Source organism: Sycon ciliatum, chromosome 2 (genome assembly GCF_964019385.1).
Source record: "Sycon ciliatum chromosome 2, ocSycCili1.1, whole genome shotgun sequence".
NCBI classification, from domain to species: domain Eukaryota; kingdom Metazoa; phylum Porifera; class Calcarea; order Leucosolenida; family Sycettidae; genus Sycon; species Sycon ciliatum.
This window is the reverse complement of record NC_088644.1, coordinates 23,468,268-23,495,325: the sequence shown is the minus strand read 5'-3', so window position 1 is coordinate 23,495,325 and position 27,058 is coordinate 23,468,268. Positions and strand designations below refer to the sequence as shown.

Sequence of the window (27,058 nt, the reverse complement as noted above, 5' to 3'; positions counted from 1 at the left end):
TACATGACTTCTGAGTCTTTTGTAGCCTTGTGTGTATGTGTTGTGACCATGCATGGTGACTTGTGCGTGGGGCAGAGAGCACACACTGACACAGACTAGACGCGAGTGACCAGAGGCATACCTAGTTGACACTGCGCGTGGCTGGTTCGGATTGTGTGTCACTGCGTTCCGGTCGTGTCGCGGCTGTCTTGTACTTGCAGACCTACGTCAGTACATGACTGTACAATGATTGTACTCGATAATCTACTCTGACTACTTAGCAATAATATTAATAATTCCTATTTTATCGCTTGCAAACGCAGTCACTAGCGACAACGATTCATTGTCATACTCCATCATTTCTGGTTAGTCCTGGATCGTTGTTAGGGGAAATTGCAACTGGCAACGATGGGGAAGAAGGAAGAGAAGCAACTCCTTGAAGCGGCCTCCAAAGGCGACAAAGAGAGGGCTGAGGTAATGTTGATACCATATCAATGGGTAAACACCGTTGCGAGAAGTTAGCCTAGAGTCGTTGAAACAACAGTACCTGTATACAGAAATGTGATCTGCCTACTGTTGATATTTTGTGGTTTTATAAACACAATCATGGAGCAATAATTATTTGCTTGTTTGCTCTTGCTCTTTCACGGTCCTCATGTCTACTTTTGCAGAAATTTGTTGTTTGTGTAGAAATAGATTTTAGTTTAGGTGCTGGGCACTTGTCCGCCGCTCTCGACGCGTCTCCTCCAATACTGAGACAGCTCGCTAAAACACGAGATGATTGTAACCAATTCAACTGTTGTGTTACTTAGATTGCGAAGAACATGTAGATTATAGCGGTTAGGACAATGCGCAAAGTGTCTCTGAGTCTGCAGCATAATTATCCGAGGCTCCAGGACGTGCTTCTGTTGCTCTTGAAAACCGTTTTATTTTTGTGTGCTTTGGGATTTAAAATACCCTGGCTGCGGCGGTTTCGAAGTACAGTCGTAGCAGTCGTGGCAGTCGTGGCAGTCGTGGCAGTCGTGGCCAAACGAAATCCGACCCGCGAGTCAAAAGCAGCGCCGCATGTCCAGTTCAATGACGTCATGCATGTTTTCAAAGCCGATCCGAGGGCCGCAGCGGCCGCATGAGCCTTGGCGCTGCTTTCGGCACGTGGGTTGTATTTCTTTGGCCACAACTTACAGGTACCGGTACTACAAAATGGCCATATTAAAATAGGATAAATTCCATCCATATCAACGAAGTCATGAAGGTTTTCCAAAATGACTTCGTTGATGTGTAGTGACGATGGTGGAATTTATCCTCTTTATTGCTATTTTGAAACTATTGTCTCCACGTCGTCTATTGCCCTGGAGAAGTGTTGGAGCTAGGTGTCAGGTCGCCGAATGTCTCGGTACTCCTTGTCTCTCCCTCCAGGAAATTGCGATTCCACGGATGCAACAAATTTCGCGATTTTGGCCCAAACCCGCGATTTTCAGCAAAATCCACGATTTCCCGCGTTTTTTGTTGTTTTCTGCACTATATCTCACATTTTTCTGAACTTTTCACGCAGTTCTTTCCATGATCCTGTAGGTTATTTGCACAGTACGACTCCCGAGTAGATATACGATGCAACAAATTTCGTGATTTGGCCCAAATCCGCAATATTCTGCAAATAATTCCGCGAATTCCTGGCAAGTTCTGCATCATTCCGCGCTTTTCGTCGCATTTTTTGTTACTTTCTGCCGCAATTTCTTGCGCAAGTTTTCGAGAGTTTTTTCCGCAAATTCCCGCAGGGACAGCCTTGTCAGTGTTGTGCCATTTTGTCGCACTCGCTGACTGTATACGATCTGGTTACGTTGGTGGACAATTAGTCATAACTCGTAACATTTTGTCCTTCCTTTTTCACCATAATTTAATTGGCTCACCATCCGAGTTGAATTTTCCACGTCGTCTATTTATCTACAAGTATTTTAAACGGAGATACTCTAGGAATCAGGTCGACATCCGGAATAATGTTCTGCGCATGCACTACATAGCTAGAAGCATATCGTTCAATATTGTTTTCTTGAAGCGCTGTCGGGAAAATGGTGTATGTCCGACGATATTCCGCTGGTGAGTGTAGCGTGAAAATCGATTTTGGAAAACCTTCATGACTTCGTTGATGTGTACGTGTGTAGTGATGACGGCGGAATTTATCCTATTTATTGCCATGTTTGAAATTGTTGCCTCCATGTCGTCTATTTTAATAACTAGTAAAATTAATAATGTTTATACTCGTAAATGCCAGCAAAATTAAAAATCATAGTCGTCCTTCTACGTTTACGTATGAATCGAGTCGTTTGCTGCCTAGGCTTTGCTCATTGATAGTTGAAATTTCTTGAAAGAGAAAAAAATATTTACTCCACTATCATGGAGGACACTAGCACTGACAACAGATTGGACAATAATTTCTCGAAGTAAATGACTAAAACGGTATTCACAGAAGCATTTTTGCGACGAGATGCAACCGGCACGAAACCGGGAAATCCCCAGATTGCACCAATCGCGCAGCTCACACCACCGTCGCAACTGGCTGATCACAGAAACTGAGCTTGGCTCAACTTTCAATGCGACATGTGATACGAAGTGCAATTCGGACCTTTTTTTGCAGCAAAGGCCGTATGGTTAAGGGGTCGTCGCAAAAGTTTTTTGTTGTCCCTGAAACGAACATGATTCATTTTGGGGGGGGGGGGGAGGGGGTGCGAGCCAAAATCGCAAGTCGACCGACACTGTACATAATGACATGTACATGCATGCGATTTTCGTCGTCCAGCATAGCAAGCTGTGTTCGTTTCAGAGGGAGGGGAGGGGGTCTGAGTACGAAATGAACGATGTTCGTTTCAGGGACGACAGAAAACTTTTGCGACGACCCCTTAGCTTGTCCCAGCCACTCATGTAGAAAAATCGACCCTGACAGGCACGTCCCTGGGGTTCGTGAGGGCAATGCTATACAGGTGGCCTGAGACGCACTATCCTAGGTTTTTATCCGTTGTTGTATGAATCTTACACTCCACACACCACGGTCCAGACCGGTCGAATCAACATTATACCAAAAGGGAATGCCAGTAGCAAGATTCAGATTAGGTCAGAGAATCATTTCTGGTTACAACTTGTCCAAATCTAGAAGCAACTCTTGAACCTAGTCTACGGCCTTCGGGTATGTCCATTGTATGTGCATGTTGCAGAGACTTCTCTATCCCAAGCAGAGGAAGAACAGTGCCGCCATCCTGCAGCTGGAGAGAGCGGACATCAAGGACTTCCGCATGAAGGTTTCCGTGGCTCACATCAATGTGGACTGTTGCGATTCTGCGGGCAATACCCCACTGACACTGGCTGTGTTAAACGGTGAGTTCTTGTGCAGAGCGTTACAGTAGAGTGTGCAAGGAGACCCCCCTCTGATATCGAGAATGCATAATGAATTGGGAGATGGTTGATATCTCAGGCAAGAAAGGCGAAGAAAAACGGGAATAATGAGAACGAGATGAAAAGTGCAAAATATGTGAACATTGAAAAGTAGCCAAGCGAGGGGATAGTGATGACTTTTATCATGCAGTGAAAAAGGTAGGTGAATAAATCCGCACTGAGCACTTTGGCTTCATCTTCCCATTTTCCCAGAAGCACTGCTATGTGTGTTTCTATTCCTGACAGTGGCCTGTGTACACAATGCTACATGGTTTCCATGGTTTCCATGCCCGCTTCCCCAGCCACGGTCACATGTACATGATTGTATTGCCTCGCCGCTGCCGTGTCTGGAATTGTTTGAATTTCCCTTGCTTTCACTGGCATGCAGGTCACCGGGATCTGGCAGCTTACTTCATCATGCACTCGTGTGATATCAATGCCCGGGACAGTCAAGGGTAAGTTGGCCGATGGATGACTATTTCTGATGTGGTGTCCACCTATGGCTACATGCTAGCAGACCACGTTCTGCAAATGTGTAAGAGGTTGTGTGACGTTGCGAGGATTTTTCTTTTGAATGGTTTCACTAAGACATTGATAGACTCTACTCACCTGCCGTTCTTACATTTGCCTTTTGCGTCTTTTGAACGTTTCATGCATACTCTAATTTCATCTCTAATCCTTGCCCCTTTTGCTACTGGAATATTCAGGAGTGAAGTAAGTCGCCAGTTAGGTGTAGAACATCAGTACCGTTGGTCAGTGTCGTGCAATGTTATTGCATGAGCTGATTGTAAAGTGACTGGTGGTGTGAGTGAATATTATAGCATAACTTCAGCTCTTTGGTCCTCTTTTCTTCTTATGAAGTAAGTATTAGTCCGTGGGCGTGTTGATGTGATGTGGTGCTGTGTGTCATCTTATATTTGCAAGGGCATGCTACTTGGCATGGGTTGTATTGCTAATTCCCTGGTAGCACTGGATGGTTGATAGCGGTTGCGAGGCTGGCGGCTAAAATTCCCATTTTGCTTTCGTGTCCCAGGAACACAGCCATGCATTTCGCTGCCTTTCATTATCGCCTGGAGCTAGTGGAGGTGCTGATCAAGGCTGGAGCACCGGTGAGTGGTACTTGATCAGAGTGCTTGCTGATTTGATACTAGCAATCACGGCTGACTGCAATCACCATGGTTGTCAACACTATCCTAGAACCGCATCAATGCCGGTTGCAATGCCTGACAAGGATTGAATATAGTGTATTCGCCGCTGCGAAATCTCCGCATTTAACTATCGTTTTGTGGTCTTATATAACGGGGCTGTGTGATTACGTCGGTATCTGACGCGTGTTGTATGGAGTGGCATCATACGCACCCTGTGTGTTTGTCACTCCATACATAGCTTATGCAGTGATGTCATCATTGCATCATCTCTCAAGCAGTCATATCAAGAGTACATAAACCAGAGTGTGCAACTGTGCATATCAGATCTGAAACAGCGCAGTTCGTGCACTACATCACCCTGATGAGGTCAGCCAAGCTGCGACTTGCGTACAGCTCAAATATTCATGTTTCACAGTCCGGAAATCAGCCAAGTTTGCATGATGTAGACGTCCTGTTTTAAGATTTCGGTGTTTTTGTGTGACTGCATACGCTGTGTACATGCGCTGGCAAGTAAATTCACCATGCTATCCGTCTCAAAAACCGAAATCAGGACAAACTCAGTGACCTGCACCACTGTGACTGGTTACGCAACTTTTCACCGTACCTGTGGCTTACCATGCCGTCAGAAATGACGTACTGCACGAATTACGCTCCCACAGGAACCATCCCGAGTTGCACACTCTGGTTTATGTACTCTTGGTCATATACATGTGCACGTGGGGTTGGTTTCACTTTTGTACTGAAAACTCACAGCGTGTGCTCTCAATTTATCATCACTTGTCTGTGTGTAAAAGGTTGATGAAGCCAACATGGAGGGAAACCGGCCAATCCATTTTGCCGTCCAGCACTTCCAGCAGGGAAAGCCATACGTGCTTGTCAAGCTGTTGCAGGTAAAAGACGATTCACTGTTCACTGCACTCTTCTCTGCAGTCCCTAAGTTTTCCTAGTTTAGCCATCTTAGACCCAGTGTTGGCTTTGCTAGATGTATGCTTACTCTGCTTGCACTACAATAAGGCCAGAATTTGATGAGTTTGTGCGAAATTCCACCCAGCAATCTGCACCGGGCTAAACTGTTTACCATGGTTCCTTTTGCTGTCGTTTGGCATGTGTTCACAGTCGGGTGCGAACGGTCAGCTGAAAAACAATCAGGGTGACACGCCATTGTTGCTGGCTGCCAGGCTGGACAAGAAAGGTTTGTGCAAACTAAGCCATGTTGGTGTGTTCTGTGTGCATGCCGGCGTGATAGCAGTGATAGCACCAGCAGTAAGAAAAATGGCAAGAATCGAACCTATAATACTCATAAAAAGGACACACCTCAGGCTCATTACAAACATCTTGAAAGTTTTTGTCTTCACAAGTATACTTTCAAGCCTTCTCGTCAGGTGAAATACAGGCAAGGGAAAAGGAACAGGAACAGTGGATTAAATACAGTAAGAAGGTGGTAAAACAGCGCAAAAAAGAAGATAGCTAAAGTAAACAGCGAAAATTGCAATAATGACACAAAGGTGCAAATGCGAGAAAACTCAATAAGCGTGACATGTAGTGCGACCACAAGAGACAACCACTGGACATACATGTAACTAACGAGGTTTTGACAACCTACCTAACAGCCTAAGTGTGAATTTGATTTGTTTCTGCTTGCAAATGTTGGGTTTCTTTGTGTGGATGTATACGGCTTCCAAAACATTCAGCAATCTAGCACTGCGTACACGTGACACAATCGAAAAACAATCATCTGAATACACAGCACGACAAACAGGATGCTCAAACACTAATCCAGTATACCTATGTTTACCGTGGAAGGGAGAGTCAGTATCACGTATGGTTCAGCGTCGGATTAAGTCTGCCGTGGAGTCCAATTACCATAATGTTCATATTCGCTTCATCTACTCCACGGTGTGTGCGTTCACGGTGAGGAAGGACGTCCTACCTACAGGCCAATTATCCAAGTTGATTTATCACTTCGAGTGTCGGCAATGTGAGAGCCGATATGTCGGTAGGACTCTTCAACATCTGGACGCACGCATCCGACAACACGCATCGCTACACCTTATTCCACAACACGCACGATCCACTCGACCACGGAGGGGACGTCCAGCAAAGAATCATCCTGGTACAAGATGGTCTAACGCAGCGGCATCAACACCAAGCAACGTCACCTCACAATTAACTAGACCACCAGAAAAACAACCAGACAAGACACCTACTGGCGTGGCAGTGACAGGAACCGCATCAACCAGAAGAATGACAAGATCGGCAACGACGGCGATGGCAGCGACTAAAGCACAGACAGAGGCAACGGCTAGGGTCCACTCGACTAGCCATGTGATATCGGATGTGTCCACCGCACATGCTGATTGTTCTGATGTTAGTTCTGATAAGTATGAGTCGTCCATTGCTAGTCATTTGTTTGAGCATCCTGATTGTCGTGCTGTGTATTCAGATGATTGTTTTTCGATTGTGTCACGTGTACGCAGTGCTAGATTGCTGAATGTTTTGGACGCCGTATACATCCACACAAGGAAACCCAACCTTTGCAAACAGAAACAAATCAAATTCACACTTAGGCTGTTAGGTAGGTTGTCAAAACCTCGTTAGTTACATGTATGTCCAGTGGTTGTCTCTTGTTGTCGCACTACATGTCACGCTTATTGAGTTTTCTCGCATTTGCACCTTTGTGTCATTATTGCAATTTTCGCTGTTTACTTTAGCTATCTTCTTTTTTGCGCTGTTTTACCACCTTCTTACTGTATTTAATCCACTGTTCCTGTTCCTTTTCCCTTGCCTGTATTTCACCTGACGAGAAGGCTTGAAAGTATAGTTGTGAAGACAAAAACTTTCAAGATGTTTGTAATGAGCCTGAAGTGTGTCCTTTTTATGAGTATTATCGCATTTTTGTCTCAGAGGAAACTGTTTACCTAATCGAACCTATGTTGAGGAAAGTGTTGATTCTGATGAAAGCGTATCGACACAGAACCTCCTATAACCATGCACCGGTGGTGTAAATGTGAAGAGGTCAGCGTGATACTATGGGTGTGATATGACTGTATTGTGATAACAATAGACCGCAGATGAATCCATGGACAGAGCTAACAACGTGCCATGTCCTACCTACCAGACTAAGGGTGAATGTGCTCTGTTTCCGTTTGCACAGCTTGTAGTGTCATATCCTCACCATTGCTCTTCCTGCTGCTTTTACCCCCCTCACTTTGTGTAGTATGTATTGTACTGCTTTTTGGTTTTTTCTGCCTTCATCCATCTGACAAGAAGGCAATTAAAGTTTGTGTTTTTCTTGTTCTTTAGTCTGATTGCATTTTTGCCTTTGAAGTCACACAAATTACTATATCCATCAGAAGAGACAGCATTGTTGTAAGTTTGAAGAGACAGCATTGTTGTAAATTAGAAGAGACAGCATTGTTGTACGTTTGAAGAGACTGCATTGTTGTACGTTTGAACATCCTTCTTACCAAGTCGTAGAAGTGAGCCGGAGTGCTAGCCTTTTGGCGAACAATGCTGCAATGCGAGGGCAGTTCTTGAAAGCAAATTGTGCAAGAGGTAACGGTGTTGATAGTGTTGAGGGTACTGGTAACAATTATGTGATTGTAGAATTGTATCTTGTGTGCACTGTCCCACTGTCCCATTGCCAAGCAGAGGCCGTGCAGTTGCTGGTTGACGCAGTGCCGGAGCTCAGTAAAGACGTACGGCCGTTGATCGAGGCATCCCGCACAGGTGAGCTACGCATGCATTCCGTGTGCCTGCTGAGCTGGAAGGTCATCTCAGAACTCTGTCCGTGTCAAGTAATGAGCACTGCTGATATGCACTATTACTCTTGGTGTGTTCCGTGTGTGGTTGTGTATCGGTAGATTCGATAATGGCCCCTCCTTGGTTCCTGGCAGCAATGAGGGTACATGTGTAGAGTGAAAGTTCAGTATAATGTACGTGCAACTTAGGGACATGAAGATACGTACTATATAGTCAAAGTACTTACATGCAAGGTGAAATAACTGGAAAAGGATACCTGGGCTCGTCAAAGAAGTACTTTGTATCCAATACAAAGAGGCAAGTATGTTATATCCGGAGTAACTTCTACTGAAGCCTCACTGTAGAGGATGAGCGGAACCATTCTCTTTGGCAACTTCAACTATTGTAGATCTTCCAGTTAGCTATGTGTTCTTAATGGCCATGATCAGTAGTAGGATGCAGTACATGTTGCATGTTGCACATTGGTTTAGCCGGCGCCACGTCTTCCGTTTTCCCCCGCGTGCAGGTCGTTTGGAAATTTGCCGAGTCTTGCTCGACAACTGCGTCGATCCTAATGGCATGGATGATGCGACCGGCATGCGGCCACTTCAGGAGGCTGTCAGGTTCCATCGGTAAGCACCTTTTTGGTTCCTACATCACTGTGGGTGGCTGCTGCCTCGCACATGACTGTATATATTGCACAGATGCTCTCTTCACCAGTTTACCTTTTTTGATTCTAGAACTACTTCGGTACTGAAAATTACAAATTGTTAATTTGCACCTTGGGCCTTCAATTTGGGACTCAGTGGGAGTCTCATGAAAGTCCCCCCCCCCCCCCCCCTCTGGCCTGTATTTCCAGAATAGAAGGCACAGGAGCAAGAAGCATGGTGTAAAACAGGAAAGAAGTACTGTAAACCCAGAATTGTTTTCACCCGTTTTTGTTCACAATTTGCGATGACAGACCGTCTGCGCCTGCAAGTGTTTGCGATTGGAGTCAACTAAATGATTTGATGATTGACTCAAGTCTACAGTTTCGCGTCACTTACTTTCGCCATTTCACACCAATCGCGAAAACCGCGAATGTTTCAGGATCGCAACGGTTTCTGGGTTAGCAGTACCCGAACATCAATTCTGACCTGACGGGATGGCGTCAGAGACATCCTGTTTTGTTGAGCTTGACATTGTGAGTGCCATGTGTAACTCCTCTCCACTGTCTTTGCAACAACATCCTTTGCCGTACGCTAATCTCTAACTGTCCATGTACTCCCAGATTCAAGATTGCGGAGCTGCTTGTGTCGTTTGGAGCGGACTCCAAGATTGCCAACCGCCAACAAGAGGTTAGTGTGCTCAGTTGTTTTCTGAGGACCGGCAGTGGTGCACAGGGCATATTTCTCAGTCCGCCAGGCATGCTTATCTCTAGCAGTGTTTGTATGTGTAGCTCACTGACGTCATTGTAATAGGCTGTGGTGTGTGTGGCATTGTTCATTCCTGTACCGCCGTCTTGGGTTGTGGCATGTTTCAAGTGATAGACATAGATTTCACTAGCATAGGCAGTGGTTAGCTGTAAGAAGCTTCCTAGGCAGCGGCTTCTAATGACTTTCTGTGCCCCTGCTAGCCATGTTTCTGTGCCCCTGCTAGCCATGTTCTATCCCATTGTTGAGATTGTACAGTAAAATCTGTCAATGCGACCACTCGGATAAGGCAACCACCTCTCCTAAAGGACCACTGAAACCATGACGAAGGAATGCTTTTTCCAGCCTAATGACCCTGGACGAAGAGACCACCTGGCAAGAGAGACCACGTTTTGAAGGTCCCTTGAGCGGTCGTCTTAGACAGGTTTCACTGTTCTTGTGGAGTGCGTGAGTCAGTAGCAATGATACTTGGCATTAGCAGTAGTCATGGCATGGACAACTAGTAGTGGTTCTGGTGGCGTATGAGGTCTGCAAACGTGTAGTGATATCCTGTGTGTATTGTGGTGTCCTCCTCTGTTTGCTTAGACTGGCGTTTCACTTGCAAATGAGTTACCTGGTGGCAAAGGGCAAGATTTCCTGAAGATGTTTGAAGGTATGCACGAGAAGTTCGACACCTCGTTTACCCTGAGTACTGCGTATATTGTGTTGTGCAGGATTACTCTCACTGAGCCATTCAACCCGGCGTGCAGCTCTATAGTGCTCTCATCATAGTGCCCAAGATTCAATAGTTATACGATTGCATGTGTCCACTGTGCGATAGGCAAGATTATCGCTGTGTCTAGTTACACTATTAAAGAACAATTCACATCAAGCTCACTCTCTGATGACGGTGCAACGGGAACTCCAGTTGGACCATAGTGGTGCTTGTCATGACTTTAATAAAAGTTAGCTGATCAAATCTGTACTTGTTTCATTGCGGTCACCCATCCAGATTACAAAGACAAGGACCTGGTTCGTCCCCAAGCCGAGATAGAACGTGAGAAGGCAAAGGAGGTCAAACAAGAAGTAGTACCTCTGAGTAAGTCCACTACTTACATTTGACTCCTCGTCAGGCGAAATAGCACGTCATAGTACATTCGAGATCAGCGGGAAGAAGATGACGACGTCCACTAATTTAGTATCTGTGCACACAAATCTGCTGTGTGTGTTACTCTGTGTGTCAGCTATGGCATCATCGCCTGTGGTTCCATGCCTAGCATGTACGTCTGAACCATCCTGCAAAGTTTGAATGACGTAGGTTGAGCGATCGCTCTGCGAAACATACTTTTTGAAATTCTCTTCATAGTATATCTTCCACCATTGAAATTTCGAATTTCTTCGAATTTTTTGCTGAGAGGGGTGGCTTGCAACCTCGATATGGCTTGTTCCAGGCATGCTTTGGAGCCATCGCCTGTTGAAACAGTGGCGGGAAGCTGCCCTGCAACTGTTCCAACAGGAAATTAATCGATCCGAGAAAGCGCGAGTCCGCGAATCTCGGTTGAATATTGAGTATTTCAAGCCTTTTCACGACGAAGATGGAGTTCTTTTTGGAGATGGACGTCGCGGCAAAGGACATGGTGTCCGACTTCTGGCGTCTGGTGAAGCCAGGGATCATTTGTCCAGTCAGGTCGGCAGCCTAACCGTCGGTAAACTTGTGTTTGGATCCCGTTCTGCTCGATGTGGTAGATCACAAACAATTTGATATCGCACAAATTGATCTCAGCATCGTGCGTACGGTATTTTATATTCAGAAAATCCCAAAGTGTCTCTGTGTGGCCGTCCTATGCCACGAGAAACTCCAATCAGGCTCCTATGTCCTCTGCCTTCATGATTGAATGTCCGCTTCGTTTGAACAATGAACACAACAATCGAGGACGGCTTTGCAATGAAAAATACAGCTATACTGGAGCTGAAAAAAAGAAGAAAAAAAACGTGCTCAGGATGAGACTCGAGTACAAGCATACTCTCCCAGCAGGTGAAACGCAAATTTTTGTGAAAAATGCGTGTCGCCGACTGACCAGTAATTTCGCCTGACGGATATAACGAATACCATTGTGCACCAGAATCCGTTCTTTATAACCGAAGTTCATTATAACAGAAATGCACTCACACCATACAAGCAGCAAGTGATGACTGGCAAGTGGCCCATGATAGTACGAGTGCACTTGGTTTACACGCGGCCCTACACGATTTGGTTCGTTATAAACGAAAACTGTTCGCTATAAAGGTTCAGTCTTGTATGGGTTCAAACAGGGACATGGACAATGGCTGACTATATTGCGAAATTCGCTATGTGCGAGTTCGCTATAAGTGGAGTCGACTGTATCTTGCTACTATGGAGTACGAAGTAGTGGTTGCGACTTCGGCAATGATTTGTAAGAAAGGGTTTGCTCCCCACACCGGAGCTCGCGCTATTCCGCCGACTTTACTTGACACTTGACTGACTCACGACTGCCATCCAGAGCACACGAGAAGTCCATCGAACCTTTGACTCGGCAAACCTGCAAGAAAGCGCCACTCCCTGCTCAATACACAGTGTTTCGGGGAACTCACCCCTCATCAGTTGAGCTTGAGTAGGCTGTCGAAGGTTCGATGGACTTCTCGTGTGCTCTGGATGGCAGTCGTGAGTCAGTCAAGTGTCAAGTAAATTAGGCGGAATAGCGCGAGCTCCGGTGTGGGGAGCAAACCCTTTCTTACTATGAAGTGTTAAAAAAACTGAGCGGCTAGCCACTTCCGGAATACTTGATGTTACATGTACTTCCTCCGCCCAAGCAAAATTTTCGCCTATCTTTACAGTTTTTACTGATACATTCCAGGTTCTCAGAACGGCTTATAACGACTCAGAATGAGCTGAGGAGTCGTTGAACATCAAGAGAAACTCTCCAAGTCGAAAAATGTAGAAGGCATCCTTTGTCATCAGCCGACGCAGCACTTGTTGTCGGGTAGTACTTCGCACTTTCCAGAAGCGCAAATATTTTCTATCGACACTTTTTTCCCAAGCGCTTCACCTCCTTCACGAGTACGATCGGTTGTGTTTCTTTCCAGCCGAAGCTGGCGAGCTCAGTCAGCGTCGCTTTGCTGGACCGTTCACGTTGACATCAGGCGAATGAGCTGGGCGAGTGACAACCCTGTCATCGAAGCCTTTCTTTTCCAACTGTTTTGCCCAGTGCCGATTCTGGTTCATTTTGCAGTATGTGGGGGAGCGTCGCTGAGTGGCTTTCTCAGCTTCAAGCTCGCGTGCATTTTTACCGTACACACACCTTGAGCAGGATGCAATCAAACACACTAGCTTTTGGCAACATGACACCTCTGCTCTGTACTCCAGTGCCAGCAGTGGTACTCTAGCAGCACCCACCTTGACTAGTGACTGATTTCGTGTCTTTTTTACCAGTTCACTCGCATTCAATGCGCTCTACTCTAGATGTTTATTTACTCTTTGCCGACTTCGCCGACTTGTTTGGAACTGGTACGCCTGAACGAGCAGATTTGTGTGATGGTGAAGTGCACAAGATGCAAAAATTGCTGTCAGACACCTGTCATTGGGCTGAAGGAGATAAGCGAAAATTTTGCCTGGGCGGAGGAAGTACCTTGTTTCCTTGTTAGTCTGCATGTACAGTACATGTGCAAAGCCATGTATGTGCAAGCAGTTGATCTGATTGAGGTCATAGATAATGCTCTGCTCTACAGTTCACTTGGTGATATCTAACGACACGTGGCTGAACCATGCTCCCAGTCACACAGCTCAGTACTAGCTGTACAGGAGCCACACAGCTGGTACTGAGCTAACTTAGTATTGAGGTCAGATTTCATAGACCATAGCCATATAACCTTACTACATGTATTGGTTAATCATGGTCAATTGTACCAGGGCAGTTATGATGCAGGTAGTGATGGTGTTTGTGTTGAAAGAAGAATACCACTTATTTGTTTGCGAAAACGGATGCGGTAGATGGGAGTTAGGTCTTTGAACACTCTTTGGTGGGACTGGTCTACACTCCTACCACTGCTTCTGGAGCCACATTACACCTTGATCCCTGCATTGCACCTTGATCCTTGCCGGAGGAGCTGCATTGCACCTTGATCCCTGAGGAGCTGCATTGCACCTTGATCCCTGAGGAGCTGCATTGCACCTTTATCCTTGAGGAGCTGCATTGCACCTTGATCATCGACGGTGATGACGTTCCTGCAGATGCGGAAACGTCGGTCTGGCTGATTCTGACACGAACCATATTATGTATTCATTGTATCTCTTTGTTCCTGCTGTGACTGTGACGGTACTGCAGGAGAATACCCTCTGCTGAAATCACGCATTAACTGGACTCACAACCATCCCGAGTATCGCAGCCGAAGCTCCGACAAGCACCCCAACACCAACCTTCTTGACAGTAAGCTGACTATAATAGTATAAATAGATACTAGATAGCCTATAGCCTGAATAGCAGGTTGCTGCAATGCTCTGGTTTGCTGTTGGTTGACAGCATGAAACAAGGTGGAGGACACCGTATTCGGAAACAGTGACCTTTCTACAACCATCCACGGTTAATAGAGCTCCGGTCGGTTGCGACTATCGAACCATATGGGTCTTAGACCCGGTTCTGACCCTCTGTAATGCTCTGGTTTGTCTCTCTGTGCAAGTGTTACTTGCTGGAAACACTCCCGGCGGTGCCCGAAGTAGGGATAGGTGACCAGCTCATACTCACCCCCAGACCTCACCCATGCACCGAATTGTATTCCATGGTTGGCTGGGATGCTTTAGGGCATGCACAGTGCCTTCACACCCTTTGCCAAGACAATCCACATTGCCAAGACAATCTACATTGCCAAGATGATCCACATTGCCAAGACAATCTACACTAGTTGCCAAGATAATCCACATTGCCAAGATAATCCACATGCTCTGCATAATACATGTACTTCACTGGTGCAATCAAGCTTGTACCGTGCAATGCTAATGCAGGAAAGAATCCTAGTGGGATGCACTGGTTGCCATGGGGTTTCCATGGTTACTGCTAGTAATTGGTGTGTTAATGAAAGATCAATGGGCAATGCACATGTTCTGTGTTCTGTGTTCTGTGTTCTGTGTTCTGATGGTCTTCTATTTAGGTGACAAGTCATCACTGTACATCATACCTGGTGGAAATTACAACTGGGTTGTCTTCGATTTTGGTAGTGTCTTTACACTGACTGGCATGCGCCTGTGGACATGGTTAGCACGGTAGTGTGTGTGTGTGTGTGTGTGTGTGTGTGTGTGTGTGTGTGTGTGTGTGTGTGTGTGTGTGTGTGTGTGTGTGTGTCACGGTGTGTATGGGTATGCGTGCGTTTGAGTATGTCAGCCGTTGGGTGGTTCAATTACCAATTTTCAATCCTCTTTCCAAGATTCCTTTTGAATCTCTCTCTCTCTCTCTCTCTCTCTCTCTCTCTCTCTCTCTCTCTCTCTCTCTCTCTCTCTCTCTCTCTCTCTCTCTCTCTCTCTCTCTCTCTCTCTCTCTCTCTCTCCCCCTCTCCTGGGGAGACCCACATGACTAGTTTTGGCAGTGAGCAAGTACAAGTGTACGTGTGTATGTCTGTGTGTCTGTTTATATAATTATGATCCTGTATTTGTGGACCTGGTACATCACCACCATCATTGACACAGTCCATTGGTGCCTATGATAGCTGAGGGCCATTCCCCATTCCCCATTGCACTCCCCTACCAACCTAATAGTCACCCTGGTGTATGCACGATGTTATCACTGCATCTTCTGGGGGTCAACCCCCCCCCCCCCACCTCTCATGAAAACCCTGCCAAAATCACTCTTGTGGCTTGTACATTGAACATTCAATTCATACCAGTGCGAGCTGGAATGTAACATGTTGACCGCCAGGACGAGCAGCGGGCTACTTGTAGGCCGGTGCAGGCTCCGCATTGGAGAATGCGCTAACACACACACACACACACACACACACACACACACACACACACACACGCACACACACGCACACACACACACACACACACACACACACACACACACACACACACACACACACACACACATACACACACACACACACACACACATACATGCGCACACACACACACACACACACACACACACACACACACACACACACACACACACACACTCCTCTACACTGTAAGCACCTCTGTGCCATCAGCCATCCCAAGCGGTGTGCCTGCTACAGGTACATGTTCGTGGTAGTACAATGGGCTCCAAGAGCAGGTGTTTAAGGGCAAGTACAGTAAAAGCTGTAACTAAAGACCACCGTAACTAGCGACTAGCCTGGTACTACGGAACACTTCACCTGCCGCGGACGGTCTCACATTCATGTATGGTTATGCGGTGCAAACCTCTAACTAAGGACCACCTGCCACTGAAGACCACTTTTTCTGGCCCCAACGGGTGGTCGTTAGTTACAGGTTGTACTGTGTGTACACATGCCTTATCCACTCTAATGTATGCAATGACGCACATGTCTAATGTATGCAATGACGCACATGTCTAATGTATGCAATGTCTGGTCTATACTCACCTATCGTTTCAGGCACAGTCACCAGTGTCCAAAGAATGTTCAGATTCACGTCGGCAACACGCTCAGGTACGGTAGCTGTGAACAAGGCATGGCATGGTCCTGCTACATAATATACACAGTCTACCTTGTGAATGACAACCCTTGATCGTGAATGAGAATAGTCTTGATACTCGCCAGCTGTCGGTATTCGTGGGTTGAACGTATGCAGTCTTATGCTTACTAGGTGTGGAGACAGTGTCGTTATTCATTAGTTGTTGTTATACCCGAGGTCATTATTCATGAGGTTGACTGTACCCACTTAATACTCTGATTGGCCTCATTAGACCGAATATGGTGTGTGCTCAGCCTCGTTTCCCCTCCGGATCATCTGGCTTCCGTGATCTCCCCCGTTGTAGTCTGCAGCAACGGGTCCATTCACTCCATTGGCATTGTGCTATTTGATTGACGAAATTAATGTGCATGCACTGTGTTGTCTGATTGATATATTGTTGGTATTGTCCAGTGGCCCATGGATCATGGTCAAGTCATTCAAATGCGATATGGAAGGGTCGTCCGATCCTACTGATCCCGGTAAGACTAAGGAGAGAGAGAGAGAGGGGGGGGGGAGAGAGAGAGAGAAAGATGGATGGATGGATGGTGGCAGAAGTACATAGATAGAGAGGGAGAGAGGAGCATTTTAATCGTGTCAATGCAGAGCTTTGCAGAGCTTTGAGGTGTGCGTTGCGTGCCAGAAAGCTGTTAAAACGTGGAATTGTATCTAAAAAAAGATGTGATGTGCGGTAGAGTGCTGTGCTGTCTGATGAAGTTTCAAGTAGACTTTCCTTGCTCCGTTGTATTGACTCTGTATATTATCTTTACAGGTAATGCTGTGCTGCTTGCTGGGGCTTGTAGCGTTAGTGATGAATTTCGTTGTGTATTTAAATATGCTTTTCTCCATGGTAGGTACGGCACAGGACTTCAAGGGCTTCTATGACACATCCCAGGTTAGTTGTGTTGTTATTGAAGATACACCCACTAGGTAGTGTGATGTAACTTCACCTAAGAGCCCTGAAAGGATTATTTACCAGCTTATATCTATCTTCTCAGTCACGGTATCCGAATCCACTGGAGTCCAGGCTGGGCTTTGCGAATCTACTTTCTCTTAGCTACTGCTACTTCATGCAGGAGATCTATACGCTGACGCTTTGTTGGTGCTGGCGTGTTTTCATGGATGTTGTCTTGGTGGATTGGCAGATGGCTGCAGGTAGTGAGAAATAGCCTAAACATTGGTAGCAGGTCCTCGAGTCCATCCTTCCTCGATACCATGCTCGATCACTGATCGAGTCGATGTCTCTCCTTCTCTTTCTCGCGGTTTAGTACTGGAAGATCGTGTTTGTTGACAACTATGGGGAGGACGTCACAAGCTTGCACGGCATTGATTTCTTTGGCATGGGTAAGGCGCGAGTGTTGTAACATTGCACCTTCACAGCACTGAGAGCTTTAGAACTACACGTGTGTGCCTAGCCAGTTCACCGGCTACAAACTAGGGTAGCCGAGGACACTTGTCTTGTACACACTGTAGGTCACAGTGACTGTACACATAACCGTATCCGTGACTACCCTGTCGCTTTGAATCCTGTGTCACAAGGAATATCCTTGTACCTACACCGTACTAGAGGTGCAGCCTGGAATATTCCACACAGTTTGCGCATGACAGTGCACACATCACATTCCCACCTTTCCAACAGAGATCAATATAATGGTGTTATCAGGCAAGCTGCCACTTTTACAACAGCCTGGTGGTACAAATGTACATGTACTAGTAGGTCAACACATATTCGGCGCATATTCATTTTTTCGACTATGTTCGGCCTTGGCATTTTTGGCCTAAAATATGCTGCAGCTGAAATTGTTGTTCTTGCGTCCGCACTTCTTTCTGTGCCCGGCAGATTCAAAACTGATCGGCTTCTTCAAGGACAACATGTTGATGAAGTACTACGAACGATTCATGTCACAGGTACTGAGTACGATGTAGTAGTAGTAGTCTGGTTAGTAGTCTGGTTAGGTTTTGATGGGCCCCTGTATGGGCAGCTGTCATTCAATTTTCATTGTTCGACTAGACTATGAGACAGCTATGTGTTCTTGAGCCGGTGCAGTGCAATCAGAAAGATTCACTTTGTTCACTTTGTTGCAAAACTTGATGTGTTTTCCCAGCAGCCGACACCATGATCAGAATTTGTTTGGACCAGGCGAAGTTCTGAATTGATGGCCATGGCTAGTGGCATATTAGTAGTAACAATGTTGGCAGCAGTGTGAAAGGGTAGGGACGCGGGTTTCAAACGGGTCTGAAACCGATATGCCTAACATTCCGCACCCTTCAGTGAGAGTGTCATGTTCGATTTCCGTTAGCCTCTGCAGTGCCCTTTGTGCTGTGAACTATGGCTGGCAATGGCTCTTTGATGCAAGCCAGGCTAGCGAACAATTATGCACATGCCAAAGTCTAATCTAGTATAGTTGCAGTGTTTTCAGGCACTGTTGGAACTATCATGTTTTCACACCTGAATAACATGCTTGTAGGTTCACTCTTTACATAAACATGGTGTTCGATAACAGAAGGAAAAAGACATGTTCAGCTCAGCCCATATTTCCAGCAGCAAGTCACGGACAGGCTATAGAGGAACTGTGGCCACAATCCTTTGTGAGCAAATTGCTAGAAGGGCGGGTTCAAGTTATTAGTTATTGACAAGTTAGCACTTTCATGACGCATATGTAGTCTGTGTGTGTGTGTGTGGTGTGTGTGTATGTGTGTGTGTGTGTGTGTGTGTGTGTGTGTGTTTGTGTGTGTGTGTGTGTATGTGTGTATATGTGTGTGTATGTGTGTGTATGTGTGTTTGCTTTTTGCTACACTATTGGAATAGGGTTACAACCAAGTGCCTTCGCTTGCCACTCTGACACCTGCACAGCTGCAGTCACTGGTGAGTTCACCTCTTCCCCTCCATCCCTCCGCCCGTCCCTCCTTCCTTGCATCCCTCTAGTGACCATGTACATGTACTGAGGAGCTGGCCAAGCCTCCATGGGCCATTCAGTTTCAGGCTGACCAAGCCTCCATGGGCCATTCAGTTTCAGGCTGACCAAGCCTCCATGGGCCATTCAGTTTCAGGCTGGCCAAGCCTCCATGGGCCATTCACTACGGTTCCAGGCTGGCCAAAACCCTGTGGGAGGAGCTGATTCTTGAGCTTGTCAAGTCATCAGCACCTTTCTATACTGTTTTTATTTTTATTCGGTTGACCTGTATGGTGTGTGTGTGTGTGTGTGTGTGTGTGTGTGTGTGTGTGTGTGTGTGTGTGTGTGGGCGTGCGTGGTTGCGTGTCTGCGCGCACTTGTGCGTGTGTGTGTGTATGACTAGATACCTGCACCTGATGATTTACAAAGGATGACAGCTGCTGTGAAGATCATAAGACAACATGGTGAGAAAGACTGTACTGGGCATATCATCTTGTCTTGAGCCAGGGAGAGGGAGAGAAAGAGAGAGAAAGAGGGAGAGAAAGAGAGAGAGAGAAAATGTGTGTGTGTGTCGCAGAACTGAAAGTAATTTTGAGTCGCTTTCAGTTGTGCCTGACGTTGCCGCTCGCGGAGGTCTGACAAGCCCCCGAGTGGATTTAGAACATCGTGCGATGAAATTCGAAATTTGTTGCAGAGAAGAGAGGAAGACAATCTCCGACGTCATGACCGTGCTCCATCTTCCTCTCTCATGCCCCTCCAGGGCCCATGTGACCCATACGGCAGTGGCTCTATAGGACAGGTGTGTGTGTGTGTGTGTGCTCGCGCGTGGATGCGTCCGTGACAGAGACAGAGAAGAGAGATAAAGTAGTGAATGATATGAAAAAACACCCTTGTTTTATGTGTGTGTGTGGGTGTGTGTTTGTGTGTACATGGTTTGTGTGTACATGGTTTGTGTGTACATGGTTTGTGTGTACATGGTTTGTGTGTACATGGTTTGTGTGTACATGGTTTGTGTGTACATGGTTTGTGTGTACATGGTTTGTGTGTACATGGTTTGTGTGTACATGGTTTGTGTGTACATGGTTTGTGTGTACATGGTTTGTGTGTACATGGTTTGTGTGTACATGGTTTGTGTGTACATGTACATGGTTTGTGTGTACATGGTTTGTGTGTACATGGTTTGTGTGTACATGGTTTGTGTGTACATGGTTTGTGTGTACATGGTTTGTGTGTACATGGTTTGTGTGTACATGTGTGTGTGTGTGTGTACACGTGTGTGTGTGTGTGTGTGTGTGTGTACATGGTTTGTGTGTACATGGTTTGTGTGTACATGTGTGTGTGTGTGTACATGGTTTGTGTGTACATGGTTTGTGTGTACATGTGTGTGTGTACATTGTTTGTGTGTACATGGTTTGTGTGTACATGGTTTGTGTGTACATGGTTTGTGTGTACATGGTTTGTGTGTACATGGTTTGTGTGTACATGGTTTGTGTGTACATGTGTGTGTGTGTGTACACGTGTGTGTGTGTGTGTGTGTACATGGTTTGTGTGTACATGTGTGTGTGTGTGTACATGGTTTGTGTGTACATGGTTTGTGTGTACATGTGTGTGTGTGTACATGGTTTGTGTGTACATGGTTTGTGTGTACATGGTTTGTGTGTACATGGTTTGTGTGTACACGGTTTGTGTGTACATGGTTTGTGTGTACACGTGTGTGTGTGTGTGTGTCCATGTAGTGTTTGTATTCAAGAGCATGTACTGGGCAAAGGAGCCGGTCTTTGAGACAGTATCCGGAGAGGTGGTAAGTGCCACTGCACTGACTAACTGACTAAGATTTATACTGACCTGCACATCATGACTCTGCTATGATCTGCTAGCTATTCCACGACTATCAGGCATTGCTTGCATGTAGAGTATTGTAGACAGTTTGGCAGTTTTGCACCTGTAACCTGTAACATTTAGAGAGGGCATTGGTATTACTTTGTGCGTGGGAATTTATAGCATTTGAGGTACGGTTTTATGCTGAAATGTCGCCGCGCACCTTGCTAAATACCGTATCTTGCTAACAGACCATTAGCCTGACTGCTGCATGGGCGATAAGTGCTGCGAATAGTGATCCTGCACCCCGGGTGGCTCCCCTGGCTAGCATGGGTTATTGAAAGTCAGCTTCCATCGGGCCCCATTATGTTACATAACCCAGCCAAACTGACGTCTGTGGCGGATTGTGTTGTCTTCTCATTTGCTTCGATTATAGATGCCAGACTTCCAGATCAAGTTAGACCCGATGATAGAGAGAGATTTTGAATTAAAATGTGTTGGTAAGTGCCTAAGTGGCGATATAGATGCACGTGCACTACCCTGACTCCAAGACATGCTCAGTAGTGCTAGTAACAGTCAGAATACACCTGTCATGCTGCAACACATTGGACAACTTCAGTTAGCTGCTGACTGCACAATAACAACATTACAGAGAGGCTGAACAATAGTCTGGCCATTGTACAAGGTTAGAGAATGCTATGTGCGTCAAGGAAGAATTGCTTAATCCTGTACAACCGAACGATAAAGACATCACATGGAAGCTATGCTATGTCATATTTACTATATCCACCATGGATCATGCATAATTATATGCAAGCTGCAGAGCGAATTCTTAGCATGCCCAGCAAAAAAAACGCCATCGGCCTCGTGTGCGGACAACTGTGTGAACTGGTGTGCCTGGGTTTGGAAATACCCACTATTGCAGGCCCAGAATGTGTGGCATCTCATCTTCTATTGGGCATCAAGTGTGGGCTGTTGGTTTGGTTTATGCATGGGACACCCAGCTATTGGAGAGAGATTCAAAGCATACCACCATTGTAGCAGTGTGACATGGAGTCTTGCATGCCGACGACTCATACACTCCCACGAATCGCTGGAGATGTCCGTTGACACCCTCCTAGAACGGATTCAAGTTTAATGTCCACAATAGTACATGTACATACTTGATTGTGTTTGGACTCAGGGAAAGGAAACTGGTGTCGATGAAATTGTGTTGGAGTTTGGCCATTGACAAGCCAGGGAGTAGAACAGTAGCGAAAGCTTAAATGTAGAACCTCCCTAGCCCCAGCCACCAACCTTCACATCTCCCTTTCTCTCTCGTTGCATCCTTCTTTTCTAGGTTTTATTTGCGAGACTGAATGCATCAGCCCTGATAGAAACGTTTATGTGCGTACTGACAAGGAAAGATTTGATTCACGCTTACATGCTTTAGGAAGTTAGGCCACCTGCCTTCTACTCCTCTTTTTCTCACCTGCCTTGTACTCCTCTTTTTCTCACCGAAACTGAAAAGAGAAAAAAGAGCAGTAAGAAGCAGGTGGCCTCCCAGTCAATTTCCTAATACTTTGAACTTCTCCGTGAAGTCCCAATTTGAAATTGCAGTTACACCTTTTGAATGCAGTATGGCGAAAGTATAATTTTATGATTCTGTACTCAGATAGTGAGCCAAGGAAAAATTGTAACATGGAATAATGTGGGCACGTGATATGCAGTCTTGGCTACCAACTAAACCAGATTTTTGAACAGTGAGACGTGCACAAGCCTAGCACAAAACTGACAAGGAGAACTGGGACATTCCACGGCATTAAAGTCTGCTTGAGCACTGTTCGATAGCGCCAACCAATTGCCTTCCAACTTGGAAGGTTCATGGATATTAGTGCTAATTCCAAAGAGGGGAAGGTCAGTGCCATCGAGTCAGTTTTGTGCTAGATTGTGTTTGTCTGCCTGTTCAAAAATCTGGTTTAGTTGGTAGACTCGATCACGTAACATGTGCCCACATTTTCAAGTTCCATGTTACAATTACCATTCTGTGCTTGGACAATTCTGACTGTTTTGTTTTTGTACGTAGGTGGTGGCAACTTGGCAGGTAACTTCCGTGTGTCCAGTATGATCCATGGCAATGACCCGGCCACAGTGGATTTCCAAGGAATCAGCATATCTCCTCGTAAGCTCTACGTGTGTATGCAGGAACGTATGCTCCGAAGTAGAGGCAGTGGAAACCTGGCCAGGCTTACGTAGTGATGGGATCCTTGGTGTTTCATCACAGCGGTGTAGGCTTGTTTTCATAATAGAGAGGTTTCGCTTCACGTTCTTCTGCATTACACCGTGAAATTTCACGTCGGTGTGGCAAATTTTGGCGTCGAAACTCCCGTTCATGACGTGAGCTGAGGTCAACTCACGTTCGACGTGAACGCGAGTTTTTCAAATTTAGCCTTGCTATCAGGTTGGGATTATTGACTTGATTTTGTCGATTTTTGCCTAAACTAGCTATAAATAATATTTGTGCGACTTTGGCCTCACCAAAAATCACTATTTTTCACTTTTTGAAGTTTTCGCTCCCAGTTTTCGCTCCTGTCGTCAGCGAAACGACGTGCTTCACAAGCAACGTGAAACGAAAGCTCTTTCTGAGCTCGCGTCGACGCAAAAATTGACGTTCACGTAAGAGCACAAATCACGCGAGTCGAAACCTCTCTAATGAAAGATATTTCACCTGCGAGCTGTGGGAATGAAGTATTTGTATTCACGCTGCCGTGTCGACCTGCTGTTTGTTGTGTGCTGGTGTGACTTTCTGCATGTGCGGCCGGTCTTTCCTCTAGCCGGTCGCTATCTATTGGAGGTGCACTGTCTGGACACGCAGGGAAAGTTCCTCAGAGCATCGCAACCGACAAGTGTCAGTAAGTACAGTACTTCAGTAACTCTCTGGTGAGGTCCAATGATAGTAATTCGACCCCCTACAGAGTGAGCCGTGACACATCCACGTCCACGTGATGTGCAGTATCGGACTGCATGCGTGCTCACATGATGAAAAATCACACTCACTGGCACAGTTGTGTGTGAATCCACGGCGCGAGTGCAGGTCTCCTGATTGTGCTCCAAAGTGCAATGTACACTGCTGCATCAAGCTGAATCAAAGTCTGTGCCCTGCGCCAGCTGAACATCCCACTACCCTCAGGTACTAGTAATAGGGCTGCACAGCGCCCGGCGTGGCATTCACATCCTTGATTGGATTTCATTGAGCAGCACTGTAGACGATATCAAGGCACACAGCACACAGCATACACACATACACACGTATAATAATAAACAAGCGACGTGGAGACAATAATCTTAATAATGCAATGAATATAACTAAATGCGCACTCATATCACAACCATGGGGACAAATAATGTATTCCAGAACATTTTCTGGTCACAATTATCAATGGAATTCGTGACTAAAGAGAATAATGAAATTACAATAGGATTTTTACTGACTTTTTGTTTATTTGCGCCCACAGCTCCTGCCAAGGAAGAAGAGTATCTATACCAAGGTATGTTGACAATTACATGTTTCATTTGTGTGTAGCCCTTCTTTATCCACCGTCAACCAGTCAAGCTACATGAAATAGGGCGCCAGGTTTTGACAGATTATAATTCCTGAATACATCGTATTATCCCCAATAGATGTACTACGTTGCTTTGCTGGGGTTGATGTATCAGCAAGCTGAAGAAGAGAATTCTAAATTCTAACCATCCCCAAAAAATCAAAACTAGTGTTCTCTTCTTGGCTCGTTTCTTTTCTAGTAGAATTTTCCGGCTTGTTTCTCCTTCCTCATGCAGAAACAACAAGAGTTCACAGAAACAACAAGAGTTCAGCCATCAGCAAGCAATGATGGCTGAACTCTTGCATGAGGAAGGAGAAACAAGCCGGAAAATTCTACTAGAAAAGAACATCTGAAATTTTCCAGCCGCAAGTTGTTTCTCCTTCCTCATGCAGAAACAACAAGAGTTCAGCCATCAGCAAGCGATGATGGCTGAACTCTTGTTGCTTCTGGATGAGGAAGGAGAAACAAGCTGGAAAATTCTACTAAAGAAGAAAATCTAAGCGCTGATGGCTGAACTCTTGTTGTTTCTGCATGAGGAAGGAGAAACAAGCTGGAAAATTCTACTAAAGAAGAAAATATAAAATTTCTCTTGTTGCTTCTGGATGAGGAAGGAGAAACAAGCTGGAAAATTCTACTAAAGAAGAAAATCTAAGCGCTGATGGCTGAACTCTTGTTGTTTCTGCATGAGGAAGGAGAAACAAGCTGGAAAATTCTACTAAAGAAGAAAATATAAAATTTCTCTTGTTGCTTCTGGATGAGGAAGGAGAAACAAGCTGGAAAATTCTACTAAAGAAGAAAATCTAAGCGCTGATGGCTGAACTCTTGTTGTTTCTGCATGAGGAAGGAGAAACAAGCTGGAAAATTCTACTAAAGAAGAAAATATAAAATTTCTAGCCATCCCAAACCCCGACCACCATCCCCTCCTGGAATGATTACTTTTATAGCCCATCCTGGCTGGCTGTCTCCTGCTGAACTCTGATTGGATGTGAGAACTTCGCACCTGAAGTGATTGAACGCTCTTGTTGTTTCTGCATGAGGAAGGAGAAACAAGTTTCTAGTAGAAAAGAAAATCTTAAATTTCTAGCCAAACCCCGACCACCGAATCTGAAATTTCTAGCCATCCTAAACCCCGACCACCATCCTCCTGGAATGCTGGAATCTGCTCGTGCGATAACATTGCACGACACTGACCGACGGAAGTGTCAGGTGTCAGGTGGTTGAATGTCTAAGTACTTGAGCCTACATAGTAGTTGTTGAACTTTCTGCCCATAATTATAAGAATGTCGTGTATCCCTCTCCATTTTGTATTCAAACTTCATGACGTTTTCGAGAGTGGTGCACCGATATAACTTGCAGCTTCGAAAACACACGCGGCAACCTGGCTTTCCAGCAGTACCTCTGATTTGTCTCTTCCCTTCTGTGATACAGAACCAGCAGGCAAGAGCAAGCAAGAACTGGAATCTCTGTTTGATGATATTGAAGATATGTTGGCCATCTGAATGGAGGGCCACTTTGCATGTGTGCGAGTGTGCCTACATGTGTGTGTGTGTGTGTGTGTGTGTGTGTGTGTGTGTGCGTGTGCGTGTGTGTGTGTGTGTGTGTTGTCTGCGAGTGTGTATACAAGTACATACTGTGTATTTTGCTTGGTGCGTTGAATGCATGGGCTTGTGAGAGTGTTTAGGAATTTGAAATTCTTGGGTGTGGTCGAATGTTATTATTTATCTAAAATCGGTGATATCCAACTCGTAACTTGTAGTTCCTTGTTCCTTTCTTCCCTATAGATATCCCTTTAGCCAGGATGGTTTGTGTAGTAGGGTTTTTCATAATTATAGATATCCCATACCGTTAATATTGAGCTGACTTCCTTGTATATAGCTAAGTATCAGCAGGTGATGATACATTTGCCTTCAGGATTATATCGATGAACTTCTCTAGCAGGTCCCTTGCAACGTTGATCTGATTATGCATAGTCATAATGGTTCCGATCCATTCATTTCCTCTTTTTTTACAATCTTTCAGCGGCAGTTTAATTAGGGATAGCCCTTTGAATAGTGCAGCTATCGGTTGTCTTTGTGATATTACAAATTATGACTTGATGTATCGTTTCCAAGCCGGCTGGTAAGCATAATAAAGTCTCATGAAAATAGCTGGAAAAACTTTGTTCAACAGTTCGCACCAAGCTGCCACCCGCAAGCTGTGTATTTTTTTACCCACTAGTTGTGTGTTTTACTCACTGACCATTTTCTCTTTTCTCTTCTAGCTTTAAGGGACCCCGCTTCCTTTTGACTTCATTGTCGATTTTCACTATTCATCTAGATGCGTGTAGTCTCACATTTGCCAGTTGTGCCGAATCTTTCGGGCGAGGTTGATCTGTGGGATAAACTCACCTTTCCTAGCTATA

General features: G+C 45.5%; 1 protein-coding gene across 1 annotated transcript; it reads left to right on the top strand.

Annotated features, from left to right (window-relative positions):
• Window positions 1-251: 251 nt before the first annotated feature.
• Window positions 252-27,058, top strand: LOC135809284 (uncharacterized). Its single transcript, XM_065322607.1, has 26 exons — window positions 252-453; window positions 3,186-3,345; window positions 3,791-3,857; window positions 4,436-4,511; window positions 5,345-5,440; window positions 5,667-5,742; window positions 8,202-8,279; window positions 8,818-8,923; window positions 9,562-9,628; window positions 10,289-10,355; window positions 10,695-10,781; window positions 14,026-14,127; window positions 14,846-14,948; window positions 16,289-16,342; window positions 16,779-16,846; window positions 17,219-17,259; window positions 17,633-17,708; window positions 18,205-18,272; window positions 19,174-19,230; window positions 19,662-19,722; window positions 20,995-21,059; window positions 21,513-21,576; window positions 23,142-23,237; window positions 23,890-23,967; window positions 24,571-24,603; window positions 26,086-27,058. Exons 1-26 carry the CDS (start codon window positions 388-390, stop codon window positions 26,154-26,156), a joined length of 1,983 nt encoding a protein of 660 aa, XP_065178679.1. The 5' UTR covers window positions 252-387; the 3' UTR covers window positions 26,157-27,058.

Coding starts and splice junctions, on each gene's coding strand:
- LOC135809284 (XM_065322607.1), top strand. CDS start 388: ATGGGGAAGAAGGAAGAGAAGCAACTCCTTGAAGCGGCCTCCAAAGGC. Junction 454..3,185: donor GCGACAAAGAGAGGGCTGAG/GTAATGTTGATA, acceptor TGCATGTTGCAG/AGACTTCTCTATCCCAAGCA. Junction 8,924..9,561: donor GAGGCTGTCAGGTTCCATCG/GTAAGCACCTTT, acceptor ATGTACTCCCAG/ATTCAAGATTGCGGAGCTGC.